Source organism: Thamnophis sirtalis, unplaced genomic scaffold (genome assembly GCF_051295495.1).
Source record: "Thamnophis sirtalis isolate CommonGarterSnake01/CBP01778 unplaced genomic scaffold, rThaSir2_p1.2 scaffold_1, whole genome shotgun sequence".
Taxonomy (NCBI): domain Eukaryota; kingdom Metazoa; phylum Chordata; class Lepidosauria; order Squamata; family Natricidae; genus Thamnophis; species Thamnophis sirtalis.
In genome coordinates, this window is record NW_028261381.1 from 167,356,796 (window position 1) to 167,384,246 (window position 27,451).

The following is a 27,451-nucleotide window of genomic DNA, read 5'->3' on the forward strand; positions in this document are numbered from 1 at the left end:
GACTCAGGAAGGAGGAGAATGGGGAGCAGCAGCAGCAGCTGGTTTGGATGCAGGGAGGGAAGAGCTCCAGTTCTCCTGCGCTGCACAGGGATCTCCTTGCGCAGAGCTCTGAAACTCTCCCCGTTCTGCATCCCGAGATGGCTGCTCCGGCTCTTTCCTGAGCCAACACGAAGGGGACGCGGCTGGCGCTGACCTGAGTCTGGCGCTAAGGAGTCTCCTGCGCAGCGTGGCTCTCCTGCACAGTGCAGCCAGCTACTCACTTCTCAGTGGCGGCAGCGGAAGGAGTCGCTGTCCCCGCTGCCGTGATCCCAGCCAAGGAGGGTATTTTGCTTGCACGCGCAAGAAAGAGATGAAAGAGAAAAGGGGAGAAAGAGAGAGAGATAGAGAGAGAAATGAAAGAGAGCCAGAAGGAGAGAATAGGAGAGAGGGAAAATAGAGGGAAACAAATTAGAGGTAGAAGGGGGAGAGGGAGAAAGAAATGAAAGAGAGCTGAAGGGAGAGAATGAGAGAGAGGGAAAAGAGAGGGAAACAAATCAGGGGATAGAATGGAAGAGACAAGAAAAAGAAAGAAAAAGAAAGAAAGAAAGAAAGAAAGAAAGAAAGAAAGAAAAAAAGAAAGAAACTAGCTAGCTAGCTAACTAACTAACTTTCTCAGACCTATGACGAAAGCAATGTAGTAGCCCCGACCCTTTGGAACGAACTCCCCGTGGAGATTCGTACCCTCACCACCGTCCAGGCCTTCCGCACAGCCCTCAAGAACTGGCTAGCCCGTCAGGCCTGGGGACAAGGATAGTTACCCCTCCCGAATGATGAATGTATGTTGCTTATTACTTTTATTATATGTGTCTATGTCATTGTTTGTACTTCCCCTCCCTGATTTTATGTGAGCCGCCCTGAGTCCCCTCAGGGAAAAGGGCGGCCTACAAATGTTAATAAAATCAAAAAATCAAAAAAATCAATGGCAAGCTAGATCTCTTGCCAAGAAAACTACAGTTTGCCAGAAGGCAAAAATTGGAAGCAAGTCTGATTTTTTTTTTAAAGAAAATAACAGAGATGGCAAAAAATGCATCTGAAAATAAGATTATTTATAATTTTGGATAACATATTGTCAAACACAAAAGATAAAAAAATCCTGTTGCTGTTAGTACAATCTTGCCAGCTTCTATCAATTTAGAGTTCACTATGAAAAGATTACAGAGAAGCAATTTTCTACAATTAATAACTTTATTTTGGATTTGCTATCATATTCAATGAGAAAGAAAGAAAAAGAAAGAGGGGAAGGGAAGAAAGAAAGGAAGAGAAAGGGAGAGGAAAAATAGAGAAAAACAGAAATGAGATGGAGGGGGAGAGAAAAGAGACAGACCCTATTCCCACAGAAAACACTGAGCCATGAAACCTGGGTAGGCATGTCTGGGGTGTGTGGGTGGGTGTCATGTGACTGGGTGGGAGTGATGTTGAGTTGGTCACACCCAGCCAGGTTTTGTGGCTCCCGGTGTTTTCTGTGGGAAACGGATCCAAATGGCTCTTTGAGTGTTTTAAGATTGCCGACCCCTGTGCTACACCATGCTTCAAGACAAAAGTTCATTTATTTGTGATTAGAAATAAATATTTCACAATATATAATTACATAGTGTTTTTGTGATTAATCACTAGGCTTTAATTATGTTCAATTTATAACAATAAAAATACATCCTGCATATCAGATATTTACATTACGATTCATAACAGTAGCAAAATTACAGTTACATAGTAGCAACGAAAATAATTTTATGGTTGGGGGGGGTCACCACAACATGAGCAATAGCAGTAGACTTATATACCGCTTCATAGGGCTTTCAGCCCTCTCTAAGCGGTTTACAGAGAGTCAGCATATTGCCCCCAACAATCTGGGTCCTCATTTTACCCACCTCGGAAGGATGGAAGGCTGAGTCAACCCTGAGCCGGTGAGATTTGAACCGCTGAACTGCTGATCTAGCAGTAGCCTGCAGTGCTGCATTTAACCACTGCGCCACCTTGGCTCTGAGGAACTGTATTAAAGGGTCGTGGCGTTAGGAAGGTGGAGAACCACTGCCATAGTAGGAAGGAAGAGATCAAGAAGAAATCAGGATTCTTCCATTCTTCATTCCAAGCCACTGGAAAGCATCGTTTTCCAGCCTTGTTTCTCAGCGCTCTCTCTGTTTCTGACAGGGAGAAAAGATGAAGGTGAGGACCAATGTAGATAGCAAAGAGCAGATACCCCATATTTATATTTAACTCTCACTTAACTGCTCTTCTGGTGGAGTCGGGAGGATGTCAGACGTGCCTCCTTCAAAATTCAAGAAAGGAAACCCCCAACCCCCATTGTTTTAGAGAAAAGGCACTTTTACTGAATATGAAGTGAAAGCAACAAAAGTAAAGCAAGATCTGAGGCTAAAGGTGCAAAAATTTACATATCAAAAGTTTACCCAAATCCCTCTCCCCCCCCCAACAACCCCAAGCTGAATGTCCAATCTCCAGCCCCCAAGGATGTCATGTGGGGTGCATCTTCAGGGGCTTCATCCCTCTGGTATGTAGAGATGGTTGACCTTGACCAGACCTAAACAAGACCATTCAGCATGTGCAGAAGATGGTGAGAACAGAACTCCCTGTTCATCCCGAGATATCTCCTCCAGCACGACTCTCCTCTCAAATACCGAAACCCCCACCCGCCCCGTTACTATGGCAGCCAATAGCAAGCAAGCGATAAAGAGGCTGACAGAGGGATTTTCAAACTTGTAAAAGCCCCAGAACCTGTTAGTTAAAAACAAAACAGAAAATCTCCCTTGTCAAAAGACTAAAGTACAAGGGATAGAAAATTAATTGGATCTGAGTGGGTTTGGTTTTTTGTTCTTTTGTTTTTGGGTCCTTAGCGAAACACAGCTTGAAAAACTCGGATGTGTATATTTGTTTTGTTGTTCTGTATCAACAAACGCTCCAGGCAGAGTGCAGCAAATCTGCATTCACCAATACAGAAAAATCACAACAGTGGCGGAGCTTCAGGTTTGCTTGTCCAGAATTTGAAGCGATAGCATCGACAGCCCATGGCTATGCGCGAAAGCAGGGTCTCTAATGTTAAACAACAAAGTCGGCATTATCTTGATCTTGAAATCAATGCTACGGTCTTTTTGAAGAGCAGGCTTTGAAAAGGAGATGGAACAAACTACACTGTTAGCACTAAAAAGCAAAGCACAATAAGTACATATTATCTCTGATTAGGACAGCTAGAGGATCTAAAAGAACAGCCTCAACAATTCTGTAGTGGCCAATTCTCTGAAATCCCCCCCCCCACTTTTCTCTCTCATTTTTGCATCGGTCTTTAAAGAGGGTGAATCCACAGAGGGAAACTCTCTCTGCCCCTGTTTTTGTAGCTTCAGAATCTAAAGAGGGAAGAGATGGCTGACCAGCAAGTGCCTGGTTGCTGGGGCTCATGCCAGTGGTGAGTTCTGGATCCTCCACATGAACGCGTGCAGCGCATGTGACTTACCATCCAGCAATGCCTCCGCAACGCTCCAGCTGCTCGGCGGAGTGTCAAGCAGGTGCTGTACGCGGTATGCATGGAAGTGCCAAAGGGTTTAAAGACAGGTAAGGAGTGCGGGTGGGCCATCCGGAGCACTGTACCAGAACAGTACCTGGTGCTCCGGGCAGGCTCCGATACGCCCATACTGGGACGTACAACCTGCAACCCACCACAGGCCCATTCCCCTCTTGAGGACTTCATAGAAGCCTCTAGCTGGCTGCTGTGAGATTCCTAATGCCAGAATATAGGAGTTTGTGACATCCTATAATATCTCTTTTGTCACAGTGCGCACAGTGTGACTACTTTTAGGAGGCAACCCAGGAGCAAAATACAGGACACAGAGGTTTGTCTTACAAACAGTGGTTTATATACAAGGACTTTAAATACAAGGCATACAGGATATACATACATACATACATGTGTTATACCAGGCACAGCTAGGCAATCAATTAATCTCCAGCTCTAAAAGGAGAACTACTATGGAGATAGAACACCACTAGGAGAGATACACAAGGAGAGAAATACATGAGGAGAGATAACACAAGGAAGGAGAGATACGCCCTCTCATGGCCTCCTTTATATAGACAGCTTCTTAAAGTGGCAATAGCCCCTGTAGACTCATTTCATCATCTTAAGTTACAGCCTTACATTGGCTGGTCAGCTTTAAATCCCCATTACCCTGACATCTTTCTTTGGAACTGCTGCTCTGTGCTGTGGCCTTTGGTGAAATCTGCCCAATAGGAAGCAGTGGAATAGATTTCTTCCTCTTGAGCCTGAGGGTGAAGGAGGAAAGAGCCACCATGAAGAGGGGATAGTCCATCCTTCTTTGTCTAGATCTACTCAATACCACTCCCTGCAAAGGCCTCTTGTCCATCCACCTGCCTTTCTTCCCCTTCAAGGGAATTTCCATCTGATCTCTCTTCTATCTGTCTCTTGCCCTCCCCCACCCCCCATGTGATTGACGGAGCTAACTCTTATGGGTGAGAGTGGAGGACGCAAGGACTCTAAAGCCAGTTTGAAGCATTAACTTTAGGACACGCAGTTGTTTGGGCTGGAAATCAAAAAGGTGCACGCTGTACCTCTCAGTTTGCTCCTGGGGTCTCCTGGTGCCACATAATCCCAGGAAAAAAATAGTACATTTGAATAAAACAGATGCCCATAGGATGGAACAAGGTTGCGTTACAGTGGGCATTGGCACCTCCATGTGCATTTTCCTCGGTTCACATACATTGATTTGTTTGTTTATCAAATTTATTGGCAGCCCGTCTTACCACATGGCTATAGTGTCTATGGAGATTCTCAGTCATCCAGGTCATGCAGACAATACAGACTCATCCCCAAAAGCCTACCCTTGTCTTCAACAGTGAAGGGACACTGGGCAGAATGTCGACTCATAAAGTTGCCATGGTGAGGAAAGGAGGGGGTGCATTCCACGCATACCTTTGGCTAGAGTCGGATCTCAGATAACCACAGCAGGCTTGTGATGGGTGCCCCTCATTGGTGAATGTGATTTATGACACAGACTGAGGGGGTGGGGAAGGAACAGGGATAAAGTTCAGCCATAATTCAAATGAGGCTTAGATCTGACTGCAAAGTGGTATTGCTAATAAATGACTGGATTTCTTTTGAAACTTGGCTTGAGGCTAATTAATTAATTAGGGCATCTTTCCGAAACCTGACACAGAAAACACCCTGCAGCCAAGAAGCCTCCGCACCCATTTGCACTACTCAGGTGACCCCGAAGACACAGACCTCCAAGTGGCCTCAGCAACTCTCCAAAAGGATGAAAAGCTGTCTGCAAGGAGTATCAATCCTTCCGTTCCCCACTTTCCAGTCAGAGCTGGAGAAGCTTCTTGAGAAGTGAAACGTCTTCAAAAGAAAAACAAGAACATCCAGTTGCCTCCTGGAAAAGCACTTTTGGGACACGAATATAGTACATGTCCAGCAAAAGAAGCAGCTCCTGTTTTAAAGGCTGCTGACAGATGACTGTGGAGCTTCTCAGTCATCGGGACCACGGCTGTCCCAAAAGCGCTTTTTCAAAAGGCAACTGGACTTTGTTTTTCCCTTGAAGACGTTTCGCTTCTCATCCAAGAAGCTTCTTCAGCTGGGACGGAATGGTGGAAAATGGAAGGATTTATATTCCTGGCAGTCATCAAGCCGCAACTGCTGACAGATGTGGCAAGCCTCTGTATGTCAGCTTCAAAGTTAGATGAATAAAAATCTTTGCTTTGGGGCCTTGCGTATGTGGGTCATCATAGCAAAGAGACCCCTAAAAGAGGTGGAAAAAGGATTTCCCTTCAGTCTTGATCTTGGCATGCAGGAGGGCTTTGGGGAAGAGGGAAAATCCCTTGGCTGCCAAGATCTTTAGCAACTACCTCAAGTGTTTCTCAACCTTGGAAACGTTAAGATGTGTGTACTGGGAGTGGAAGTCCTCCCATCCTAAGGTTGCCAAGGTTAAGAGAAAAAATATGCACTGGCTGAGTTAAGAGCAGATTTCATTATGGCAGAAGGTAGATCGGAAGCAGCCAATTCTTTACCCAAAGGTGCTTTTTCCAAAAGACAACAGGACTTCCTTGGGTTTTTCTCTCCCTTGAAGATGTTTAGCTTCTCCTCCAAGAAGCTTCTTCAGCTCTGACTGGATGGGGGGAATGAAAGGATTGATACTCCTTGCAGACAGCTGGTCATTTGAATCCTTTTAGAGAGTCGCTGAGGCCACTTGGAGGTTTATCTGTGTCCTCAGGGTCACCTGAGTGATGCAAATAGGTATGGAGCTTTCTTGGCTGCAGGATGCTTTCTGCCCTGGGTCCCTTCACTGTTGAAGACAAGGGTTGGCTGTTGGGGATGAATCTGTAATGTCTGCATGACCTCGATGACTGAGAATCTCCATAGACACTATAGCCATGTGACGAGACGTTTTCAAGGAGAAGGGGAAAAAAAACTAAAAAAATCCTGTTGCCTTTTGGGAAGAAACACCTTTGGGACAACCATGAGCTGGATAGTTGAGAATCTCCACAGACAATCAAGTCTTTCGCACATCATCCAGGTGCTTTCTCAACACCCAGTCCCAGGTGGCATCTGCGTGGCTCTTTCGGGGCCCATCAACCATCTCCAGAGCAGACTTAGATGCCAGTTGTGGCAATCAAGCGGCCTTCCAACCTGGAGAAGTTTAGGATGGCCCTTTATACCGGTGGTCACCAACTGGTAGTCCGTGAGAAAATTTGGGTGGTCCGCAGAGAAATCTTGGCATTTTTGCATTTTTTTTTATATTGCACTAAATCAGGGATCCTCAAACTACAGCCACCGGGTCGAATACGGCCCGTCGAAGCAATTACTTCCGTTTGCTGACGGGATGGGGTCCTTCAGGCACTTAGGTTGGCTTCCTGTTTAGTAGCTTCAGCACTTCCCTCCTTCCCTGGGAGTCCAGGCGCTTCAGTGAGCGGTGCGCAAAACTTCGGGCGGGCTCTTCGAAAGACAGAGTTTTCAGGGGGGCGATCTAGCGCCCGGGCTGGCTACAAGAGAAACATTCATTCTTGGCCATATTTGAGATTCCTAGTTGCAATGGACAGCAAACTTAGGGTTGACCCCGGGCGCTTCTCTCCGCTAACAGGCAGCCAAGCTGAATGCCTGAAGGACCCCATCGCACCACGGGATTTAAAATTATGAATTTAGTGATCCCTGGTGTGCGAAAGGTTGGTGGCCCCTGCTTTACACCATCTATATGTCCCAGGTCCTGAATGCACGAGAGTTTCTGATTTTTCCAAACAAGAGAATCTCAGAGAGAGGCGTGACCTCAAAACCCCCAGATTGCCGGGGGCTCCCAAAGAGGCCATTGTGCTGCCAGCCCCCATCTGCTCTGTGCTCAAGCCCGATATTAAAAATCTGTTCTTTTCCAAAATGTGAGGACTTCCCCCCTCCCCTTTCCAGCCTTCCCTCTGCATTCATAAGTGATAGCTCCTAATTTAATAATGCTCCTCACACACCAGATCTGATGCCACCGATACGATGTTTTAAGAAAGAAAAAGAGACCGTTTCGGGGGTTGGGGACCGAAAGTTAGGGTTAATAGAGCATTTTATAGAAGAAAGTACGTTCCTTGCAGCCAAGGACAGCGGCAGCCGGTGTATTTTCAATATCGAGAGGCATAGGACTGACAGAAAGCACTGAGCAATCCCCCTCCCGCAGTCCTTGGGTTACTGCGTTATCCTTCAGCTCCCATCATCCCCAGCCCACAGAGCTGGGGATGATGGGAACTGAATCCAGCCCATTGTTTCAGGAGAGAACCAGGGAGACAAAAGGCTGGCTTAAACTAGAGGATTATATATTGAATTACTGCAGCCTATAAATAAGTTTATGAATAAATGTATGTATTATTATGATTTATTTATGGTACAATTATGCATGGTGCGGGAAGAGGTAGAAGTAGGTAGGGTTCTCTGTGGGTTTTTTATTTCCCTCCCCCTCTCTCTTATGACTAGAATTGGAGGGAAGGGGGGAGATCGTAAAATCAAATCCATGGATTGTAGGTTAGGGAAGAGACGAAAGAGCCCTTTGTCGTTGCACAAACGGCAATTAATTTGTGAGACTCGTTGCCTTGAGACGCTAGGTAGACATCTTTGAAAGAGGATTAGCGTGTCCCCTGGGAGGTGGCGAAGTCGGCTAGGCAATCTCTGTCGTGAGGGCAAGGGAGAATTGTAACAAACAGGCTGAAGGTTCAGCCTGCAGAGTCAGGCAGGCAGCTAAACTCCCGGGATACTGGAGCCTCTAAAACTAAATGGATGAGCATCCAATGGATGAGCTGCCTCCCCTCCCAGGAAAAAGGAGAAGACCCCTACCCAGAAGTAGATGAACAAACAACATTCATACTAATTTCCATCACATAAACAGGTATTTAAAGGCCAGTGTTCTGACTAATGAGCACAAGTCAAAGCGCACTGATGCTGTCTCCTCAAATGGTGATGAAATGTTTGCAACCAAATTGCCAAACTCGGAGCTCAAACCGACAACCTAAGACCCCTTTTCACTACGAGCGATTAAGGCTTGTGAACTTCAGCTCCCAGAATTCCCCAAATCTTAAAGTTGCCACGGTTGGATATCCCTGGCCTTACTCCTATAACGATGGTGTGAAGATGAGGTTCATAGATGACTCAAATCTCTTTCAAGGCTAGGCTGATGAATTACATCACACACAGTTGTGCAGCAGCTGCCAAAATGCCATAAACAGCTGCATAAACAGAGGGATAGAATCAAGATCACGTGAAGTGTTGATACCACTTTATAAGGCCTTGGTAAGGCCACGCTTGGAATACTGCATTCAGTTTTGGTCGCCACAATGTAGAAAAGATGTGGAGACTCTAGAAAGAGTGCAGAGAAAAGCAACAAAGATGATTAGGAGACTGGAGACTAAAACATATGAAGAACGGTTGCAGGAACTGGGGATGTCTAGTTTAATGAAAAGAAGGACCAGGGGAGACATGATAGCAGTCTTCCAATATCTCAGGGATTGCCACAAAGAAGAGGGAGTCAAACTATTCTCCAAAGCACCTGAGGGTAGAACAAGAAGCAATGGGTGGAAACTAATCAAGGAGAGAAGCAACTTGGAACAAAGGAGAAATGTCCTGACAGTGAGAACAATTAATCAGTGGAACAGAAGTTGCCTCCAGAAGTTGTGAATGCCCCAACACTGGAAGTCTTTAAGATGTTGGATAGCCATTTGTCTGAAGTGGTGTAGGGTTTCCTGCCTAAGCTTCCTGCTTTCTAGTTGGACTAGAAGATCTCCAGGGTCCCTTCCTACTCTGTTATTCTATTCAAGTTACCAACCGACCACATTTATTAAACAACCAAGTAGGGAGGACTCAGAAATGGTCCATTGCTTTTTAAAAACAAATAAATAAATCATAGCAAGCTAAATGGAACAAGAATTACACATAATCTTTGACAACACCTTACCAGACAAACTTGCAAGGGCCTTCCACAGCATTTGCCGGACAAGCAAAGATGCATTTGTCACCAGCAAAAGGGACGTGGTTCAAGGGGTACAAAAGCATTTTAAAAAAAGGAAATATAGGCATTTTTAACATTGCACATCCAACTCAAAGTTTCTTGGGCACAACTTAATTAATTTATGAATGTTACTATTGTTGTGCAGTACTTTTTGTACCTCAGCATAAGGCTGAGTCATGAGGGTATGCATTGAGGTGTGTAATGTGGATCCAGGAAGGGCATGTTTCACTTTATGGCTTCATCATAAATCTCTCTCAGCAAGAGGCAAGGAGAGACCAGATAAGGGTGGGTTTCTTGCCCACTGGGGTCAATACAGGTAGTCCTTGACTTATGACTACCACTGGGACCAGAAATTCTGTTGTTAAGTGAGTCAGGTCTGCTTTTACAACCTTTCTGCCACAATCGTTGAGTGAATCAGGCAGTCATTAAGTGAATCCTGCTTCCTTCATTGACTTTGCTTGTGGGAAGCCAGCTGGGAGGATCGGAAATGGTGAACTCATGATCCCTGGACGCTGCAATCATTGTAAATACATGCCCGTTGCCGAGCACCTGAATTTTGATCATGTGACCGTGGGTTGCTGTGATGGTCATAAGTGCGAGGACTGGTCTTAAACCACTTTTTTTTCCCAGTGCCACTTTAACTTCGAGCAATTGCCAAACAAATGGCTAACTATGGCTCTCTGTAAATTCCCAACCATGTATCAATCGAACCCTTTTGCAAGGCAATCCTGAGATTGAGTCCTCTGGCATGGGGATCAATCCGAATAGAGCTGGAAGGAACCTTGGAGGCCTTCTAGTCCATCCCCCTGCTCAAGCAAGGAGATCCTATACCATTATCAGACAAGCGGCTGTCCAGTTCTCTTCTTAAAAACCTCCAGTGAAGAAGCACCCACAACTTCTGAAGGCAACTTCTGTTCCACTGGTTAATTGTCCCCCCTGTTAGGAAGTTTCTCCTTGGTTCCAGCTTACTTCTCTCCTTGATTAGCTTCCATCCATTGTTTCTTGTCCTGCCCTCTTTGGCGCTTTGGTAAATAAATTGACCTCCCTCCTCTTTGTGGCGGCCACTCAAATACCGGAACACTGCTATCATGTCCCCCCTAGTCCTTTTCTCTAGACTAGCCAAATCCTGCAGCCGTTCTTCCTATGTTTTACGAAGCCTTTAATTGTCTTAGTTGCTGCTCTTTGCACTTTTTTTTTTAACCAAAGCCTCAACATCTTCTTTGTAATCTGGTGACCAAAACTGGATGCAGTATTCTAGGTGTGGTCTTATAGTAAGCCTTAATAAAGAGGTGCTAATACTTCATGTGATTTTGATCCTATACCTCTGTTTATATAACCCAGGATTGTACTCGCTTTTTTGGCTGCAGATAATGGAAAGAATAGAATAGAATAGAATAGAATAGAATTCTTTTTTTTTTAAACAAAGTTTCTTTTTGTTTGTTACATATTTTAACTTCTTTTACAAAGTGTCGGTTTCCCCCTTTTACATCTTCTCTTATGCATAGTTCATTTTACCTCATATTTCCATTTCAAATTTCAGCCGCCTTCTTCTTTTCTTTCCACATTTTCCAATTTAACTTTTAATTTCTTCTTAATATATAAACAGTCTCATTATTTGCCCCTCCAAGTTAATCAAATCTTAACATTTCATTTCCATCGATTATTCTGTTTTACTATCGATAACATATATCAGCGATGGCGAACCTTTTTTGGCTTGTGTGCTATAAGGGGGGGGGGGAAGCGCAGGGGAGTCGTGCGTGGGCGTGCCGCACCCATAATGCAACGCGTGACCTCCCCAATGCGCATGCGCGCATGAGAGGCGCTACCCCCCCCCCATTTTTTGCATGCTTTTTTGCCCTCCCCAGGCTCCAGAGGCTTTATAGGGGCCTGAGGGAAGAGGCTTCGGGGACCTGAGGGAAGCCTCCTGAAGGTCCCTGAAGCCTCTGGAGCAGGGTTCTCCAACCTTGGCAACTTTAAGACTTGTGGACTTCAACACCCAGAGTTCCTCAGCCAGCAAAGCTGGCTGAGGAACTCTGGGAGTTGTAGTCCACAAGTCTTAAAGTTGCCAAGGTTGGAGAACCCTGCTCTGGAGGACTTAAACCGACCCTGTGAGCAAACCGGAAGTCCGTTCCTGAACTTCCGGTTTGCCCGTAGGGCTGTTTTTTTGCGCTCCAGAGGCTTTAGGGAAGCTCCTGAAGCCCCTCCGTGTGTGTGTGTGTGTGTGTGTGTGTGTGTGTGTGTGTGTGTGTGTGAGGTGGCTCTTTTCGCCCTCCCCAGGCTCCTATAAAGCCTCTGGAGCCTGGGGAGGGCGAAAAATGGCTTTAAAAAAGGGTGAACTCAGCTGGCCAGCTGACAGGGCAATGCCTCGCGTGCCACAGGTTCACCATCCCGGACATATACCCTCAAATTTAATTTTGTATAGTAAACATTTCACTTGGTTAATTATCCACAATTTTTTTTTTAAATATTAAATGTTTTTTAATTTTAGTTTAAAACTGGTACAGCATCTTTCTTAATATATCAATCAATTACAGATAAGTTTTGGTACATCTCCTCCACAGTCAACCAACATAACTCATATTAACTCAAGCATTATTATATATCCATTTTCATTTAACTGTGATTATTATTTAGAAATATTGGTAGGAGTAATAATCTTGAACAAAAATAAAAAAAAAAAAGAAAAAAGAAAAAAGGACAAATAGAAAATAAAAATTAAAATAAAAGATAGTAAATAATACAAAAAAAGACAAAAACGACAATCAGGAAAACAAAACAAAACACAAGTGTCTACTATGAAAAAAAAAGAAGTATATCAACTGGTTACAACATGTTTTGGTGCTTCCGTTAATTCATATTAATTCAAATATCTTAACTCGAATATTTACCATATCAACATCATTATACGAATTATCCACAATTTATAGTATTAATCTGCTTCCCTCACGTCATATTAGCTATATACCATTGGCAATATTACCGTATTTCATTCTATGAATAGAATAGAATTCTTTGTTGGCCAAGTGTGATTGGATCCCCCCCCCATCCCCCCAAGGAATTTGTCTTCGGTGCCTAAGGTCTCCCGTGTACATAAAAGATACAAATAGTCATCATGATCACAGTCGTCATAAATACATTCATCATGGATCACGAAAAGGTTTTGAAAAAACAGGGAGTGGGGAGGGACTCTACCTGCTTGTTTTTGTCCATAAAGTGTTGATTGCTGCGAAGTTGCTCATTCCCCCCCCCCCCCATGGCTCATAAGAGAGATGGGGGGAGGGAGAGAGAGAGAGAGAGTCCTCGGTGGCGTTCTGTCTTCATCTCGGAAGACGCAGCAATAATACCAATTGCTAGGCCTTCTAAGGGGTGGAGGTGGGAGGGGGGGTGTTGTGGCTGGAGGGCCCGATTGCTTCTGCAGATCCCAGGAGCCGGCCTGCCAGAGATAAAGATCGGCTGTCTCCTTTTATCAGCGCCATGTCGGCTCCCAAACTAGAACGGCAGCAGCTCTCAAGGTTGCGTGTCTGGAGTTCCTGATGAATTGCTGTCGTTCACTGGGGTGCAAAGGGGGGGGGTGGGGGTGGGAATGGGGGTGTGTGTGTCCTTCTCTCCTTCTCAGGGATGTCGACTTTCTTTGGTCTCAAATACTGCAAATATGGAAGGCGGCTTGAAGGGCAGCCTCTTTCCTTCTGGACCCCTCCTTCTTCCCACTTGCAGTGGAGGAGAATTCAAACTATCCGCAATCTGGACAATACAAGGTTGTCCTTGACTTAACAACGGTTCGTTTAGTGACGGTTTGACGTTACAGGGGCATTCACGAAAAAAAGCGACTTATGGCTCTTTAGAGGCGACATCCCCATGGTCACCTGTATCAAAATTGAAACGCTTAGCAGCGGACTTGTATTTATGATGGCTGCAGCATCCCGGGGTCCTGTGATCCCCTTTTGCCACTTTCTGACCAGCAGACCCCATGGGGGAAGCCAGATTCACTTAACGGCCGTGTTACTGACTTAGCACCTGCAGTGGTTCACTTAACAGCTGCGGCTACAAAATGAGGTCGTAAAATGAGGCTTAGCTGACGTCTCACTCAGCAACAAAAATTTTGGGCTCAGTTGTGGTCGTAAGGTCGAGGACTACCTGTAGCTGTTTGGGTTTAGCAGCAGGAAAAGTCTTCCAAAGCCTTAAGGAAGAGCCTTGGCTTGCTGGATCGGATCCCACCCAACTCATGATTTCCCCTTTCTTTGTCAATCTGTCTGAGGTTATATAATAAAGGCTGTGCTGGTGGTGTGGTCTTTTCAGTAGAAATGTCATTATCGGGTAAAATAACATCACCATTTGAAACAACGCCCCCCCCCCCCCTCTCCTTCACACTAATCTTCCCCCAGTGTGAGACATCGGCAAGAAAACAACTAAGCTCAGAAGGCACCAGGAACCCAATAGTTCAGCCCTGAGCTAAAGATCTTCCATTCTGTTGTTTTGGGTTGGCCATACAGATTACCATTGAGCCCAAAATATCTGTGGCTAAGCAATACAGCTGTGAGGTGAGCCCTATTTTACAACCTTTCTTGCCACAGCTAAAGGTTAAGCGAATCACTGCGGTTAGTAACCCGGGTTGTTAAGTGAATCTGGCTTTGCTTGTCAGAAGGTTGTGAAAAGGGGATCACATGACCCCAGGACACGGCAACCGTCATAAATTTGAGTCAGATGCCAAGCGTCTGAATTTCAATCATGTGACTATGGGGATGCTGCAATGATCAAGCATGATTGCCCCGTGCTGGGTAAGAGGAAAGAAAAGGGATTATTATTTTTTTGTTCTAGCAGTGCTGCTGTTGGCATTCTGGTAGGCATTGGTCAAAATCTGGAGAGGTTGGTCAGGGTTGTTAAAAGCTACCCTTAGTCTGGTCTCAATGGAGGGAGAATGTTTGTAGCTCAGGGTTGAAATGAAGGGTCCTTGGTGCTCTCTGAGCTTGCTTGTTCTCTTGCAAACGTTTCATTACCCTAGCAATAGCAAAAGAGTAGAATAGAGCAGAATAGAATAGATAATAGCCGTTATATACTACTTCACCATGCTTTACAGCCCTCTCTAAGCGGTTTACAGAGTCAGCCTACTTCCCCCTACAATCTGTGTCCTCATTTTACCACCTCGGAAGGATGGAAGACTGAGTCAACCTTGGGCCTGGCTTGATTCGAACTGCCAAATTGCAGGCAGCTGGCAGTCAACAGAATTAGCCTGCAGTACTGCACTTTAACCACTGCACCACCGCGGCTCTTAGCGTGATGTTACCTAGTTAGGGTAATGAAATATTTGTAAGGGAAAAATAGCAAGCTCAGAGAGCACCAAGGACCCCCTCATTAGCCTGGTCTGTTTTGTCCAGTCCCACTTACCCTGTGAGCTCATTCTGAAGAAGGCCTTCTTGGTAAAAACCCATCTGTGACTTTTTCTCCTGGCTAATCTTTCTTTCCTTTCCCGATTTCTAAACCCAGCCGTCCATTAAGAGATGATCCATTCCTTAGTTTCACCGTTTTGTCAAGAGCTACTTAGAGATCACTTGTTCCTTTCACCAGGCTTCATTGTAAAACAAGTGTGCAGCTTTGACTTAAGGCTCCCTTCGGCACCACTCAGTTGAAGTATCTCTAAGGAGGCTTAACCCTTTGGTGCCTCTCTTCTTCTTTTCCTGTCTTCCACAGGGCTCGGGAGAGAGTTACCTGGAGAGAACAGAGCGCTTATATCTGCAGATGTGCTCAACGAGAGAAAAGGTGAGGCACCCGGGCACCCACCTTCCTGCCTGCAATCCCACAGAAGTGTCGGGACCCAGGATAGTTAGTCCAAACCTGGGGTGCAATGCAAGTAGTCCTCAATTTATGACCAGTCGCTTAGCAACTTGTCAAGGGTCCCATGGATCTCCCCGGGAACAGTTACAACAGAACTGGATCATGCACATCACAGAAGTCACATGACTGTATGGCACGCACTCGACAATCAGCTGTTCGCAGCGACTGCATGTCCACATTTCGTGGTGGTTTTTTTGCTGAAAATCGGCATTTCTGTCTTCCTGTTGGCAGAAACCTAGTCCTGCAGGATTCATTTAATGACCGCCATACAAAGACTGCAACATTGGGTCAGTCGTTGGGACCAACCTGATTTACAACCGTAATGGGCAGGCTCCATTACGGTCGTCAGTTGAGGACTACTTGTATCTGTGTCACGAAAGAGCACTCAAGTACATTGGGAAAAGTCATTCGTCTTAACCTACGCTTTAGCCTTAGCAGGTGGCTGCAGAATTCCCTCACCTGCTTTGTTGCCCTTACAGATCCCAAAACTCCTGAGGCGAGAAAAGGCATAAAATGGCATAAACTCACTTAAGAAATTTCTCATTTAGCAACGTAAATTTTGGGCTCAATTGTGGTTGTAAGTTGTTTATACTACCTGTAGTAGTATAAAGATAATTGCCCCCACCCGAATGATGAATGAATGTTGCTCATTATTTTACTTTATGTTTTGTATGTGTTATTGTTTGTATGTCCCTTCTCTTTATTTTATGTAAGCCGCCCTGAGTCCCCTCAGGGAAAAGGGCGGCCTATAAATGTTAATAAAACCCTAAACCCCTAATTGCTTTCTCTTCCCTCGACCACACAAGAGAAGGCTTTTTTTTTTTTACCATTAAAAGTCTGGTGATTTTCTTGGCCTTAAAATAGCAAAATCGAACCAATTCTTCCAGATCTTAATCCTACCGCTGATAAGTCATTCCTTTTCCATCTCATTCACTTTTAAGATGGATGGACTTCGAAGCCCAGAATCCCCCAGAATTTTGAGAATTGAAGTCCACCCGTCTTAAAGTTGCTGAGAGGCAGAAGAGGACCCAAGATAGGTGGGTAGGCTGGTCCCTTATGCTCCCTTTCCAGATTCTTAATCATGGTTTGTTCTCCTGTCATAGAATTTGATGGACGACCAAGAGCAACTGAAAATCCAGGTGACAGAACTGGAGGAGGAAGTCAACACCCTGATGAAGATCAACAAGAGTCTTTTCGACTTCTCCAGCTCTATCATCACCTCCACCAAATAGAGCAGCTTCTGAAGCCTGGTTAGAGATGGAAGGAGAGACAAGCCAGTCGGGATTCATGTTGGACACAGCCATTTCCTCCATGAGAACGCTTGATGGGAACTTATATGGTTGCAGAGATACCCTCTCATAACCATGTCTAACTGCAGGGCTGGCCATGGAAGTCTGTAGCATCTAGATGTTCTGGGAGGAGCCCTACACCCCCCCCCCCCAAAAAAAAAAAAAATCTAACAGCAGACAGTATGGAAGGAGAATAGCCCAGCTAGGGAAGAGAGATGAGCCCTTTTCTTTTACAGTGCAACTTCCTTACATCCTACAAGATCCTTTCATTCCTCAAACAGAACCAACTGTAGATGTTCTTGAAGATGCCACCATCCCCTTTTCTCCAGTCGGAAACCACGTGGCCGCTTTAGAACTCCTCTTGTACCTGAGAACTTCCGGGGGGTTGAGGACAACAACCACGGGCTTCGAACGCATCGCGCACAATAGGTGGAACTGCCTTTGTTGTAATGGGCCAGGGAGAGGGACAATTGACCAGCAAGAAGAATGACCCGTGTAGCTGGACTGAGCACAGAGGCTTCCTGCCCTCAAGATCTTGCTCTGGGGCGGGGGGGGGGGAGAATGGAGAGATGGGGAAGATCATATTTCATCCTTTTTTCCCTCATTTGGAAAAGGTGGAGAAACCTTCCCTGCAAGGACAACCTGGCATGATAAGAGGAAAAAAAACAATTTTTGGTCAATGGTCAGAGATCAGCAAAAAAAAAAAAAGGGGGGGGGGTAACTGAACTGCTACTCTTCCTGCAGAATAAATTGTGAATTTTTTGTCTGGTCCATCATTCTACCAACTTACGGCCAGGGTGTTTAGCCAACCGGATGTTTAGTTAGGCTTCTTTGAAGATGGCTCCAATGGCTTCTGTACGGTTGCCGGTTTCAGCACCAACCTCAAGATGCCTTTGCCATGTAGCAGGTTTACTTTCATTGGGTTATCTTGTTTAATTCTCTTTCTTTAGGGGGGGGGGGGAACCCCTCCGGTTCTGTCTTCAGCCAAATTGTTCTTTGTTGTATTACACATTTTTTTAAAAAAAACAAACAAACACAAAAACTGTTAACACAAGTGTTTGATTTTCCCACCACCCCATCCCCTTTTAATGTTATTGTCTGTGTCTCCTAGCAAATTGGCTCTACCGCTGTGTCCTGTTTGGGAGATTTCCAGAGCATCTGCCGAACACCAGTGGAAAGGAGGATGCTGGGCTTAAGTGGAATGACAATTTAAGCGAAATGTTCACCTTCAGGAACAGGGCCCATCTCAGGACCCCAATTGCAAGTCACAAATAAAAGGAGCGTAGCTGCTCAAGCCCTGGTTACAGACTTCTTAGAGACTATCGAGTGGGTAATTCTGGATGGCGATAATTGATCCAGCGAGCTGCTTTTCGCGCTCTTATTAATGGGGCCTAAAACGAGAGCAAACAATGTAAGGCCACATGCTCAGGAGCAGCATTGCTCCATGGAGAAAAAGCAAAATCATTTTTCTTCACCATATGGCCCCGTGGCTGAATTTTCCCAGCAACATCTGGCTGGAAAGAAGTTGGGTCCTGCCAAGCACGAACTGCATCCATAAATCGTTGCCCAAGAACAATTGGCTTTATTTTATTTTATCCCCCTCACCCCACCCCTAAACTGAAGAAAAGGCAGGGATTTCTCTCAATTGCACAGAAAGTGGAATCAGCTTTGACGCTCTGCGTGGGAGGGAGACAAGAAGCAGAAAGTTGTCCTTAGCAAGCCCTTGGTGGGGAGGAGGGGGGAAACCCCTGGTCCTCAGCTTCTTTCTCCCACATCCAGATGATGACTTTACCCTTTTCAAGGCTCAATTGCTCCAAATTGGCAGCCCGTGATATTGAGGGAGACATCTGGCATAAGGAAGGCAACATAATTCCATTTGTTTTGAACTGCAGCTATTCGTTCTGCTTAGCAGGGCCAGCTTTCTTGTCCTCCTTCATTTCCTAGCCATGTATAAAAGAAAGTCTAGGCCTCTGGAGGAGACAAGAAGCTCTCCTTTTTGGGCTTTTAAACAGAGCAGGGAATACCAATACCAATAGCACTTAGACATATCCACTTCTAAGCACCATATTTTTGGACTATAAGACGCACCAGTGTATAGGACGCACAAGATTTCAAAGAGGTAAGAAGAAAAAGGGTTTTGCCTCCCCTCAGCCCCCAGCAGCACTCTGCAGACTTCAGCAGGGCTGGGACAAGGCAAAAACGCCCCCGTTTCTGCCTTGCCCCAGCCCTGCTGAAGCCTGCAGAGTGCTGCTGGGGGCTGAGGGAAGGCAAAAAAGCCCCCCAAACGGCCAGTTTTTCAGAAAAATGGGATGCAAGGGGGGGGGGGGGCTTCCAGAGGCTAAAAATGGCTGTATTTGGTTTATAAGATGCACCAACATTTCCACACGCTTAAAGTGGGTGTGTGTCTTAGACGCCGAAAAATATGGTAGTTTACAGCATAGTTGTTGCCCCCAACAATCTGGGTCCTTATTTACCCACCTCGGAAGGATGAAAGGCTGAGTCAACCTTGAGCCTGGTGAGATTTGAACTGCCAAATTGCAGGCAGCAGGAGTAGGCTGCAGTATTGCACTCTTAATCACTGTGCCACTGTGGTTCTTATGGCTCTTACTGAGAGCTGTGGGGGAATGAAACCCCCACAGCTCTTGGTCAAGACAGCAGGGTCCCTTTTTCAGTTATAGCTGCCTGTTCTGACCCCCCTCTTCGTTCGTTCACAAACGACAGTCAGACAGAACTTCAAAGGAAATATCTTTATCAGTCCTGGCTCAAGCTGGCTGCGAGCCCAAAAATAAACGTAGATAAAGTCTCTGGCAAAAAGTTACAATGCAAAAACAAAAAGCTCTTACAGCAAACCAGGTTTACAGAAAGCAAATCACTTATCCAAGTGCCTCTTTGAATCACAAAACTGAACTCGCAAACGAACGATGAACCACGAACGACGTTGACTTCTGCAACTAAGGCGTGGCACCATCCATCTTTTATCTGCAGAAGACAACCCTAACGAGCAACAGCTGCTCATTATTCCTGCATCCCGACGCAACTCACAGCAAGCTTCTGCTGAGTCACAACAGCTGCCCGTTTCCCACCCACCCCTCTTTCCACCCCAGTGCCATGTTTTTATTTTATCAAGGTAGGGGATTTAGTATCATGGTGCTGTTAGATCCTGGTTCAGTGGATGAGGAGGAATTGGAACCGGAATCCGAAGGGGAGGACACAGTCTCAAGAGTCGAGGGTCCAAGGGCTGAGGACAAAAGCAGTCCCAGGGCCAGTGGGCAGGGGAAGCTGACCTGATGGAGGTGCGTCCTTTGTGACTGCAATAAGGGAGCCATAAACAGACCCTCCTTAACCTCTGCTTGACCAGCATGGCTTGGATCAGAAGACTGGGAATGGGACAGCTTGCTGCCGCCAACTTCCCAGAGCCAACTCACCACGACCAGCTTGCTGCAGGACAACTCGTCACCGCCAACTCGCCGCGGGACAGTTTTAACAATTCCATTTAATTCTTCTAAACAAAATTCATTTTAATCGTTGCCGTTCGCATCCGTCCTTCCTTTTACATCCTTCAATGATCCTATTCCACCATTTCTTTGATATGAATGTAACTCTCATCCTGCGGTCAGTTCCCCTGCGGCGAGATGGCTGTGGCGAGTGGTCCACGGCAAATTGTCACAGACATACACACACACAGACACACACACGGACGACTTACCAGGCAGCTAAGAATGTCATCTCTTGCCTTCCATTTTTAATGGAATGATGGAACCCGCATTTTCACTTGGGGTTTCTGTGATAATACTGCAGCATCGCTTGGTTAGAGCCAGGAATGTTGGAAGCCGTCATGTATCTGACAGGACAATTTGTCTGCCTCGTGTCTTGAGAAAGTGACAACGGTGACCCTGACTCAGAATTCCTGCTTCCTTCCCCATCCCCACCCCTCCATCCCTTGGGATATTCTACATCAGTGTTTCTCAACCTTGGCAACTTGAAGATGTCCGCACTTCAACTCCCAGAATTCCCCAGCCAGCATTCGCTGGCTGGGGAATTCTGGGAGTTGAAGTGCGGACATCTTCAAGTTGCCAAGGTTGAGAAACCCTGTTCTACATGCAGAGCAGAGCTCTTGTCTTTATCAGAATGCCCCCTTAGAGCTCTTCAAACTATTTACCCGCGTAGCTCAATGTTATTCACCCGACTTGCAACAATAATTCTGAGATGGAGAAATTCCTTCTCGATCATTACAAAGCCTTGTAAGAAACTCGGAGATTGACACTAGCCAATCACAGAGCATGATCTTCCTCCTCCCACCTATTTCACTTTACTTCCTGTGAAAATTAATGCTGCTTTGTCATTTGATTTTTTCCCCCCCATGAATATTCCTGTTGTTTTCAACTTTGGAGCCCTCTTGTTTCTCTTAACTCCTTGAATATTCTTTTTTTTAAACACATTGATTGGGAGAGGAAGGCATCGGGCAATGATGGCTAATGTATGAAGACTCCATGTTTAGAGGCAGTGTACCCCCTGGATATCGGTTGTTTGAAGACAGCTAAGTCATTTTATTAATAGACCTTTCTGGAACACGGGTCTCCAATCTTGGCCGCTTTTAAGACTTTTGGACTTCAATTCTCAGAGTTCCTCCAAACGTCTTAAAGTGGCCAAGGTTGGAGACCCCTGTTCTAGAATGTCTATTAGTCCCTGCTGAAAAATGTGAGGGGCTCGATGAAGGACCCTTTAATTTGGGCACATTCTGGAATTGCAGTTACTTTCTCAAGGTTGCTATACATTTGGAATGGGGTTTTTCTGGTTTTATAAATATTGGGGAGTGTGTGTGTGATCTGGCCACTCAAAACACAGTTAACAGCAGGGAAGCCTGTGAGGTTGATTTCCACCCATTCAAGTTTATTTTTTGATAGAAGAGAAGATTGTTTGAACTTCAGGGTTGTACTGGGGCCCTCGCTGCTCTCTGTGCTTGTTTTCTGCAGACCTTTCATTACCAAAGTAGGTAGCGTCATCAGGTGGGTGGGTGGATAAATAGATAGGCCACACTTGGATTTGGTCGCCATGATGTAAAAAAGATGTTGAGCCTTTAGAAAGAGTGCAGAGAAGAGCAACCAAGATGACTAGGGGACTGGAGGCTAAAACATAAAAAATAGTTGCAGGAACTGGGTACTGTTTGTCTAGTTTAATGAAAAGAAGGACTAGGGGAGACATGATAGCAGTGTTCCAATATCTCAGAGGTTGCCACAAAGAAGAGGGAGTCAAGCTATTCTCCAAGGCACCTGAGGGCAGGACAAGAAGCAATGGGTGGAAACTAATCCAGGAAAGAAGCAACCTAAAACTAAGGAGAAATTTCCTGACAATTAGAACAATTCATCAGTGGAACAACTTGCCTCCAGAAGTTGTGATTGCTGCAACACTGGAGTTTTTTAAGATGATGTTGGATAGCCATTTCATCTGAAGTGGTGTAGGGTTTCCTGCCTGAGCAGGGGATTGGACTAGAAGACCTCCAAGATCCCTTCCAAATCTCCTATTCTATTCAAGCAGAAGATTCATTGATATTCACTTGTGTTACAAGAATCTCTCCAGATTGACTGGATTCCTTTGGGAAGGGAATAAGACTTCAAGGATTCTGGGGAGGTCTGGCCTCTGCAATGCAAGGACTCTAAGCTAGCCCCCCTCTTAACACCTCCCTCCAGTCTAGCTGGAGATTTCACCAGAGGAAGTCAGCTGGGTGACCTTGGACCCATCACTCAGCCCAAATCATTGTGGGGCTCTGCAACAAGCCAGCTGTCAGCATTCCAAGTATCATGTAGAATTAAATCAGAGCCCAAGGCAAAATGATCCTTAAAAGTTCCAATTTAATAAACCAGACATCTTAGCACCTCTGTGGAATCCCAATTCTGGAAGTTACATCAGATTCCCACCCAGTTGAAAGTTCATGATCTTGTCCCCACACCCACAAATCCATCACATGGTCCAATCTTCTTCCACGCTGGCAACTCCACCCAGCTGGTTCCGGTCAGGTGCAGAGGTGCGGAGACAAAAGATGACCTTGGCTTCTAGAAAAGAATGACAACAACACATTCCACAATTCTACTCCTTTCTATTCCCCCCCTCCCAGCTACTGCACTAATGAAACAGCATAACGAAATAAGAGAGAGTGTGGCAGGCCAAAGATCCTAAAAGGGATATAACTGTAGTCCTGACACCAGCTTTTTTTAAAAAAAAAAAGGGGGGGGGGACTTTATGCATCATGCATGGATATGCTTGACGGTAAGAACAAACAAGTGCAGCTAGCATCACACAGCTAAGCAGGACAAACACTAAGAAAGGCCACGTCAGCGTTCCGGAAAACCCCAACTCCAAGATAGGCATTTCCTCAAAGTTCCCATTTATTAGAGTAGGTATACAGGCACTTCTGGGAAAACCCAAATCTGAGATTTCCGGGCTTTCCCTCAGTAAATCAAAAGTCCAGACCCACCCCCTGCACCCATCAGTCCATCACCTCGTCCAATCCCAATCCGTCCCAATTTGAGACATCACTCCAACCACTCCTCCAGGTGCAGGAATACCATGACATTGACCAAACAGAAGAATGCTATTGTCAGCATGTTCCAAATATCATCCAAAACTAAATCAGAGTCCAAGGCAGAGCTTTCCTCAAAATTCCAATTTATTGAGAGACATGTTGGCACATCTGTGGAAAACCCGAATCTGAAAGCTTCCTGGGTTTTCCACCCAGTTGAAAGTTCATGATCTTGCCCCCACACCAGTGGTGGGATTCAACCTATTTGGGAGAACCGGTTGGTAACTTTCCAGGCAGTTCGGAGAACTGATTGTTGGAAGAAATCTTTTGTTTTTCCCCACTTTACAAGGCTAATCCTGTAAGGAAGGCAGGAAGGAAACATTCTAGTGTTGTTTCTAGCCTAATCTTTGTTGACCTGCTTACAGAAACTGCCTCTCCGGTTAACCCTGATTACATTGTAAGAGCTAAGGCGAAGCACCCATCGACGGGAGTGACGTTGAGTTGGCCACACCCACCCAATCACGTGACCACTGAGCCCTGCCTACCCAGCTGGCCATTAGGACAGACAACCGGTTGTTAAATTATTTGAATCCCACCACTGCCCCACACCCACAAGTCTATCACATGGTCCAAACTTCCACTGCCACGCTGGCATTTCCACCCATCTAGTTCCGGTCAGGTGCAGAGGTGCGGAGACAAAGGATGACCTTGGGTTTCTAGAAAGGAATGTTTTATTTTGACAACAACACAGTCTACTCCTTACTATTCCCCCTCCCAATTACCCCGCTAATTAAACAGCATAGTAAAATAATAAGAGAGTGTGGCAGGCCAAAGATCCTAAAAGGAATAGGACTGCAGGCCTGGCGGCTATTTTGTCTAACTACATTCCCTCTATTAAATCCTCTCCTCCTATCTTCCCAGGCAGAAGAACGTGGCAGCGTGGAAGTTTCCAATGTTAATATGGCTTCCAAAGCTGACAGCCCATTTTTCAGTGAAATGAAATATTCAGGCCTGTTTTATACTGTGGGAAAATGGGAGGGTTGGGGGACAGGCCTGAAGGCCCAAATTTAAAAGATGGCTTCCAGGTCTGACATGAAATCCTGAACCACGGCTAACCCTTTTTTTAAAAAATAAAAAAATAAATTCTAAGATCTCGGCGAGGTCCTTGAAAGCAAAGATGATGCCTGAAGCATTTACTCTGCTTTGCACTTTCAAAATGAGATCTGAACAGGGTTATGGAGGCAGGCTATCCATGACACCTCAGCCGAGCTCCCCCATGCAGGAATATAGAAGGAGGGAGCGGAGGTGACAAGACTTCTTGCTATAACTAAGAACCAGACCTATCCCCAAATCCTCTCTCTTCTTCTGCAAGCAGAACGTGACGGGGCAGTGGCATCCCCTGGGAAAGGAGGGGGACACGATGTGTGTCCCAAGGGAAAAGAGGAAGACGAGGAAAGAATAGGGATAGTCTGAGAGGAGGGAAGCCCACCTTAAGAAGCAAGGAATTCAGATCTCTGTAAAGAGAAAAAATGGAATGCAAACCAATATCTAACAAGGAATAAGAGTTAAAAACAGGGTACTTCTGCTGACTGCCGGCTGCCTGACAGGCTCAAAGTTGACTCAGCCTTCCATCCTTCCGAGGTGGGTAAAATGAGGACCCAGATCGTTGGGGGCAATAAGCTGACTCTGTAAACCGCTTAGAGAGGGCTGTAAGGCACTGTGAAGCGGTATATAAGTCTAAGTGCTATTGCTATTGGGCAGAGGGCAGTGGCTGCCTAAGACAGGAAATCTGGTGGGGCTTAATTTAAGCAGTTATTGTGAAGGAAGGCAGAGCTAATCTTGCAAATGGAAGGAATCAGCAAGAGTTAAGGGGCATTTTAAAGGGAAGCGGTGGTTCAACGGATAAGACACTGAGCTTGTCGATCAGAAAGGTTGGCAGTTCGACGGTTCGAATCCCTAGTGCTGCGTAACAGAGTGAGCTCCCTTTACTTGTCCCAGCTTCTGCCAGCCTAGCAGATCGAAAGCACGTAAAAAAATGCAAGTAGAAAAATAGGAACCACCTTTGGTGGGAAGGTAACAGCGTTCCGTGCTCCTTCGGCATTTAGTCATGCCGGCCACATGACCACGGAGACGTCTTCGGACAGCGCTGGCTCTTCGGCTTTGAAACACAGATGAGCACCGCCCCCTAGAGTCAGGAACGACTAGCACATATGTGAGAGGGGAACCCGTACCTTTACTAAGGGGCATTTGTAGAAATGGAAGCAATCGAAAGACACTTAATCCTGCTTTGATTTGTTTAGGACAATGTTTTTCAACCTTGGGCACTTGAGGAGTAGACCTCAACTCCCAGAATCCCCCAGCCAACAAAGTCCAACCCTCTTAAAGTTACCAAGGTTGAGAGACTCTTGATTCAGACAGAAACTGGGCTAGGCAGCCTCTGAGCAATTCCGTCACCCACAAGGGAATTGTGTTCCCCAACACACCCAGACCAGGGGTGAAATTCAGGCAGGTTCTGGAGAACGGTTCCACCACAAAACCGCATTCGACTAAAGCGCGCTCGACGAAACCGCATAGCTGACGTCATCACAGCGCGACAACAGCGCGGAGAAAAAAGCACGCTGTAAACGCTAAACCTAAAATTAACCCGTAAACCTAAACCTAACCCCCTAAACCTAATCCTAAACCTAACCCTAAACCTAACCCTAAACCTAACGCTAAACCTAATCCTAACCCTTAACCTAACCCTAACCCTAACCCTTAACCTAACCCTAACCCTAACCCTAAACCTAACCCTAACCCTAACCCTTACCTTAACTTGAATCGGCTTGCTTTCAAAGCGCTATTTAAAGTGCCCTTCTTTCTCCACGCTCGCTGTTGTCGCCCTGCTGATGACGTCAGCGACGCGGTTTAATCGGGCGCGCTTTAGTCGAGCACGGTTTTGTCGTGCCACGCTGGAGAACCAGTAGCAGAAAGTTTGAGTAGTTTGGAGAACCGGCAAATGCCATCTCCGGCTGGCCCCAGAGTGGGGAGGGAATGGAGATTTTGCAGTATCCTTCCCCTGCCACGCCCACCAAGCCACGCCCACAGAACCGGTAGTTTAAAAAAATTGAATTTCACCACTGACCCAGACAGTTTCTCAGCTGCACTTTTAAGGCAAAGCAGCAGAGCTGTCCAGATTACAGCCCCAAAGGAAAACCCGTTTGATTTAAAGTGTCGTTTAATAACCCAAAATGTCTGAGCCGCAAGCCCTGCCTGAAAGCCAAGATCTTTAGATAATGCTTTTAGCTTAATAACTGTCGCTTCTCCTTTGTTGTGTGTTCCGTCTAAGGGAGCCTGGTGTGGGAGGCTCTTTAACATCTATATAAAATATAAGTCCGAGCCGAGGTGGCGCAGTGGTTAAATGCAGTACTGCAGGCTACTTCAGCTGACTGCAGTTCTGCAGTTCGGCTGTTCAAATCTCACCGGCTCAAGGTTGACTCAGCCTTCCATCCTTCCGAGGTGGGTAAAATGAGGACCCGGATTGTTGTTGGGGGCAATATGCTGACTCTGTAAACCGCTTAGAGAGGGCTGAAAGCCCTATGAAGCGGTATATAAGTCTAACTGTTGAATCCGAAATAGCCAGAGAAACAAACTTTTAAAAGTGATGGTCTAGCATAGTGTTTTTCAACCTTGGGAACTTTTAAGAGGCTGGGCATGAACTTCCAGAATTCCCCCACCAACCCAACTGCCAGGGGAATTCTGGGAATTAGGTTGGGGGGGGGGATTCTGGGAATTGAAGTCCACACCTCTTAAAGCTGCCAAGGTTGAGAAATACTCCTTTAGCAAAATAAAAAAAGAAAAGGCCTTATCCATCTACAGATCTGTGCAAAAAGCAGAGTCCTTGTCTAGTTTGGTCGGAAGGAACTCTAGAGGTCATCTAGTCCAACGCTCTTGCCAGTGTGGCCATCCATTACTATAATATTTCTGGTGGAAGGCTGACCAGCCTCCATTTAAATCTTTCCAGTGGAGGAATACCCACATTTCCCAAGACAATCTGTTTCATTATAGATAGTCCTCACCTTATGACACCAAATTTCCTTTGCTAAGCAAGGCGGTTGTGAAGTGAGCTTTGCTCCTTTTTAGGGTCTTTCTTGTCACAGTTGTTAAGTGAATCACTGGTAGTTGTTAAGTTAGTAAGATGGTTGTTAAAGGAATCTGGCTTTCACATTGAATTTGCTTGTCAGACGATCACAAAGGGTGATCACACAACTCCAGGACACTGCAACCACAATAAAAACATTTGT

The 27,451-nt window shown here is 45.7% G+C and overlaps 1 protein-coding gene across 1 annotated transcript in view; it reads left to right on the forward strand.

Moving 5' to 3' along the window:
- Nucleotides 1-16,799, forward strand: part of WDR18 (WD repeat domain 18) — a 75,092-nt gene extending 58,293 nt beyond the window's left edge. Inside the window, exons 9-10 of the mRNA XM_087703156.1 lie at nt 15,219-15,287; nt 16,466-16,799. Of these exons, the coding sequence (XP_087559282.1) occupies nt 15,219-15,287; nt 16,466-16,594 (198 nt within the window). The 3' untranslated portion in view covers nt 16,595-16,799. The remainder of the gene's footprint in view (nt 1-15,218; nt 15,288-16,465) is intronic.
- Nucleotides 16,800-27,451: the final 10,652 nt, after the last annotated feature.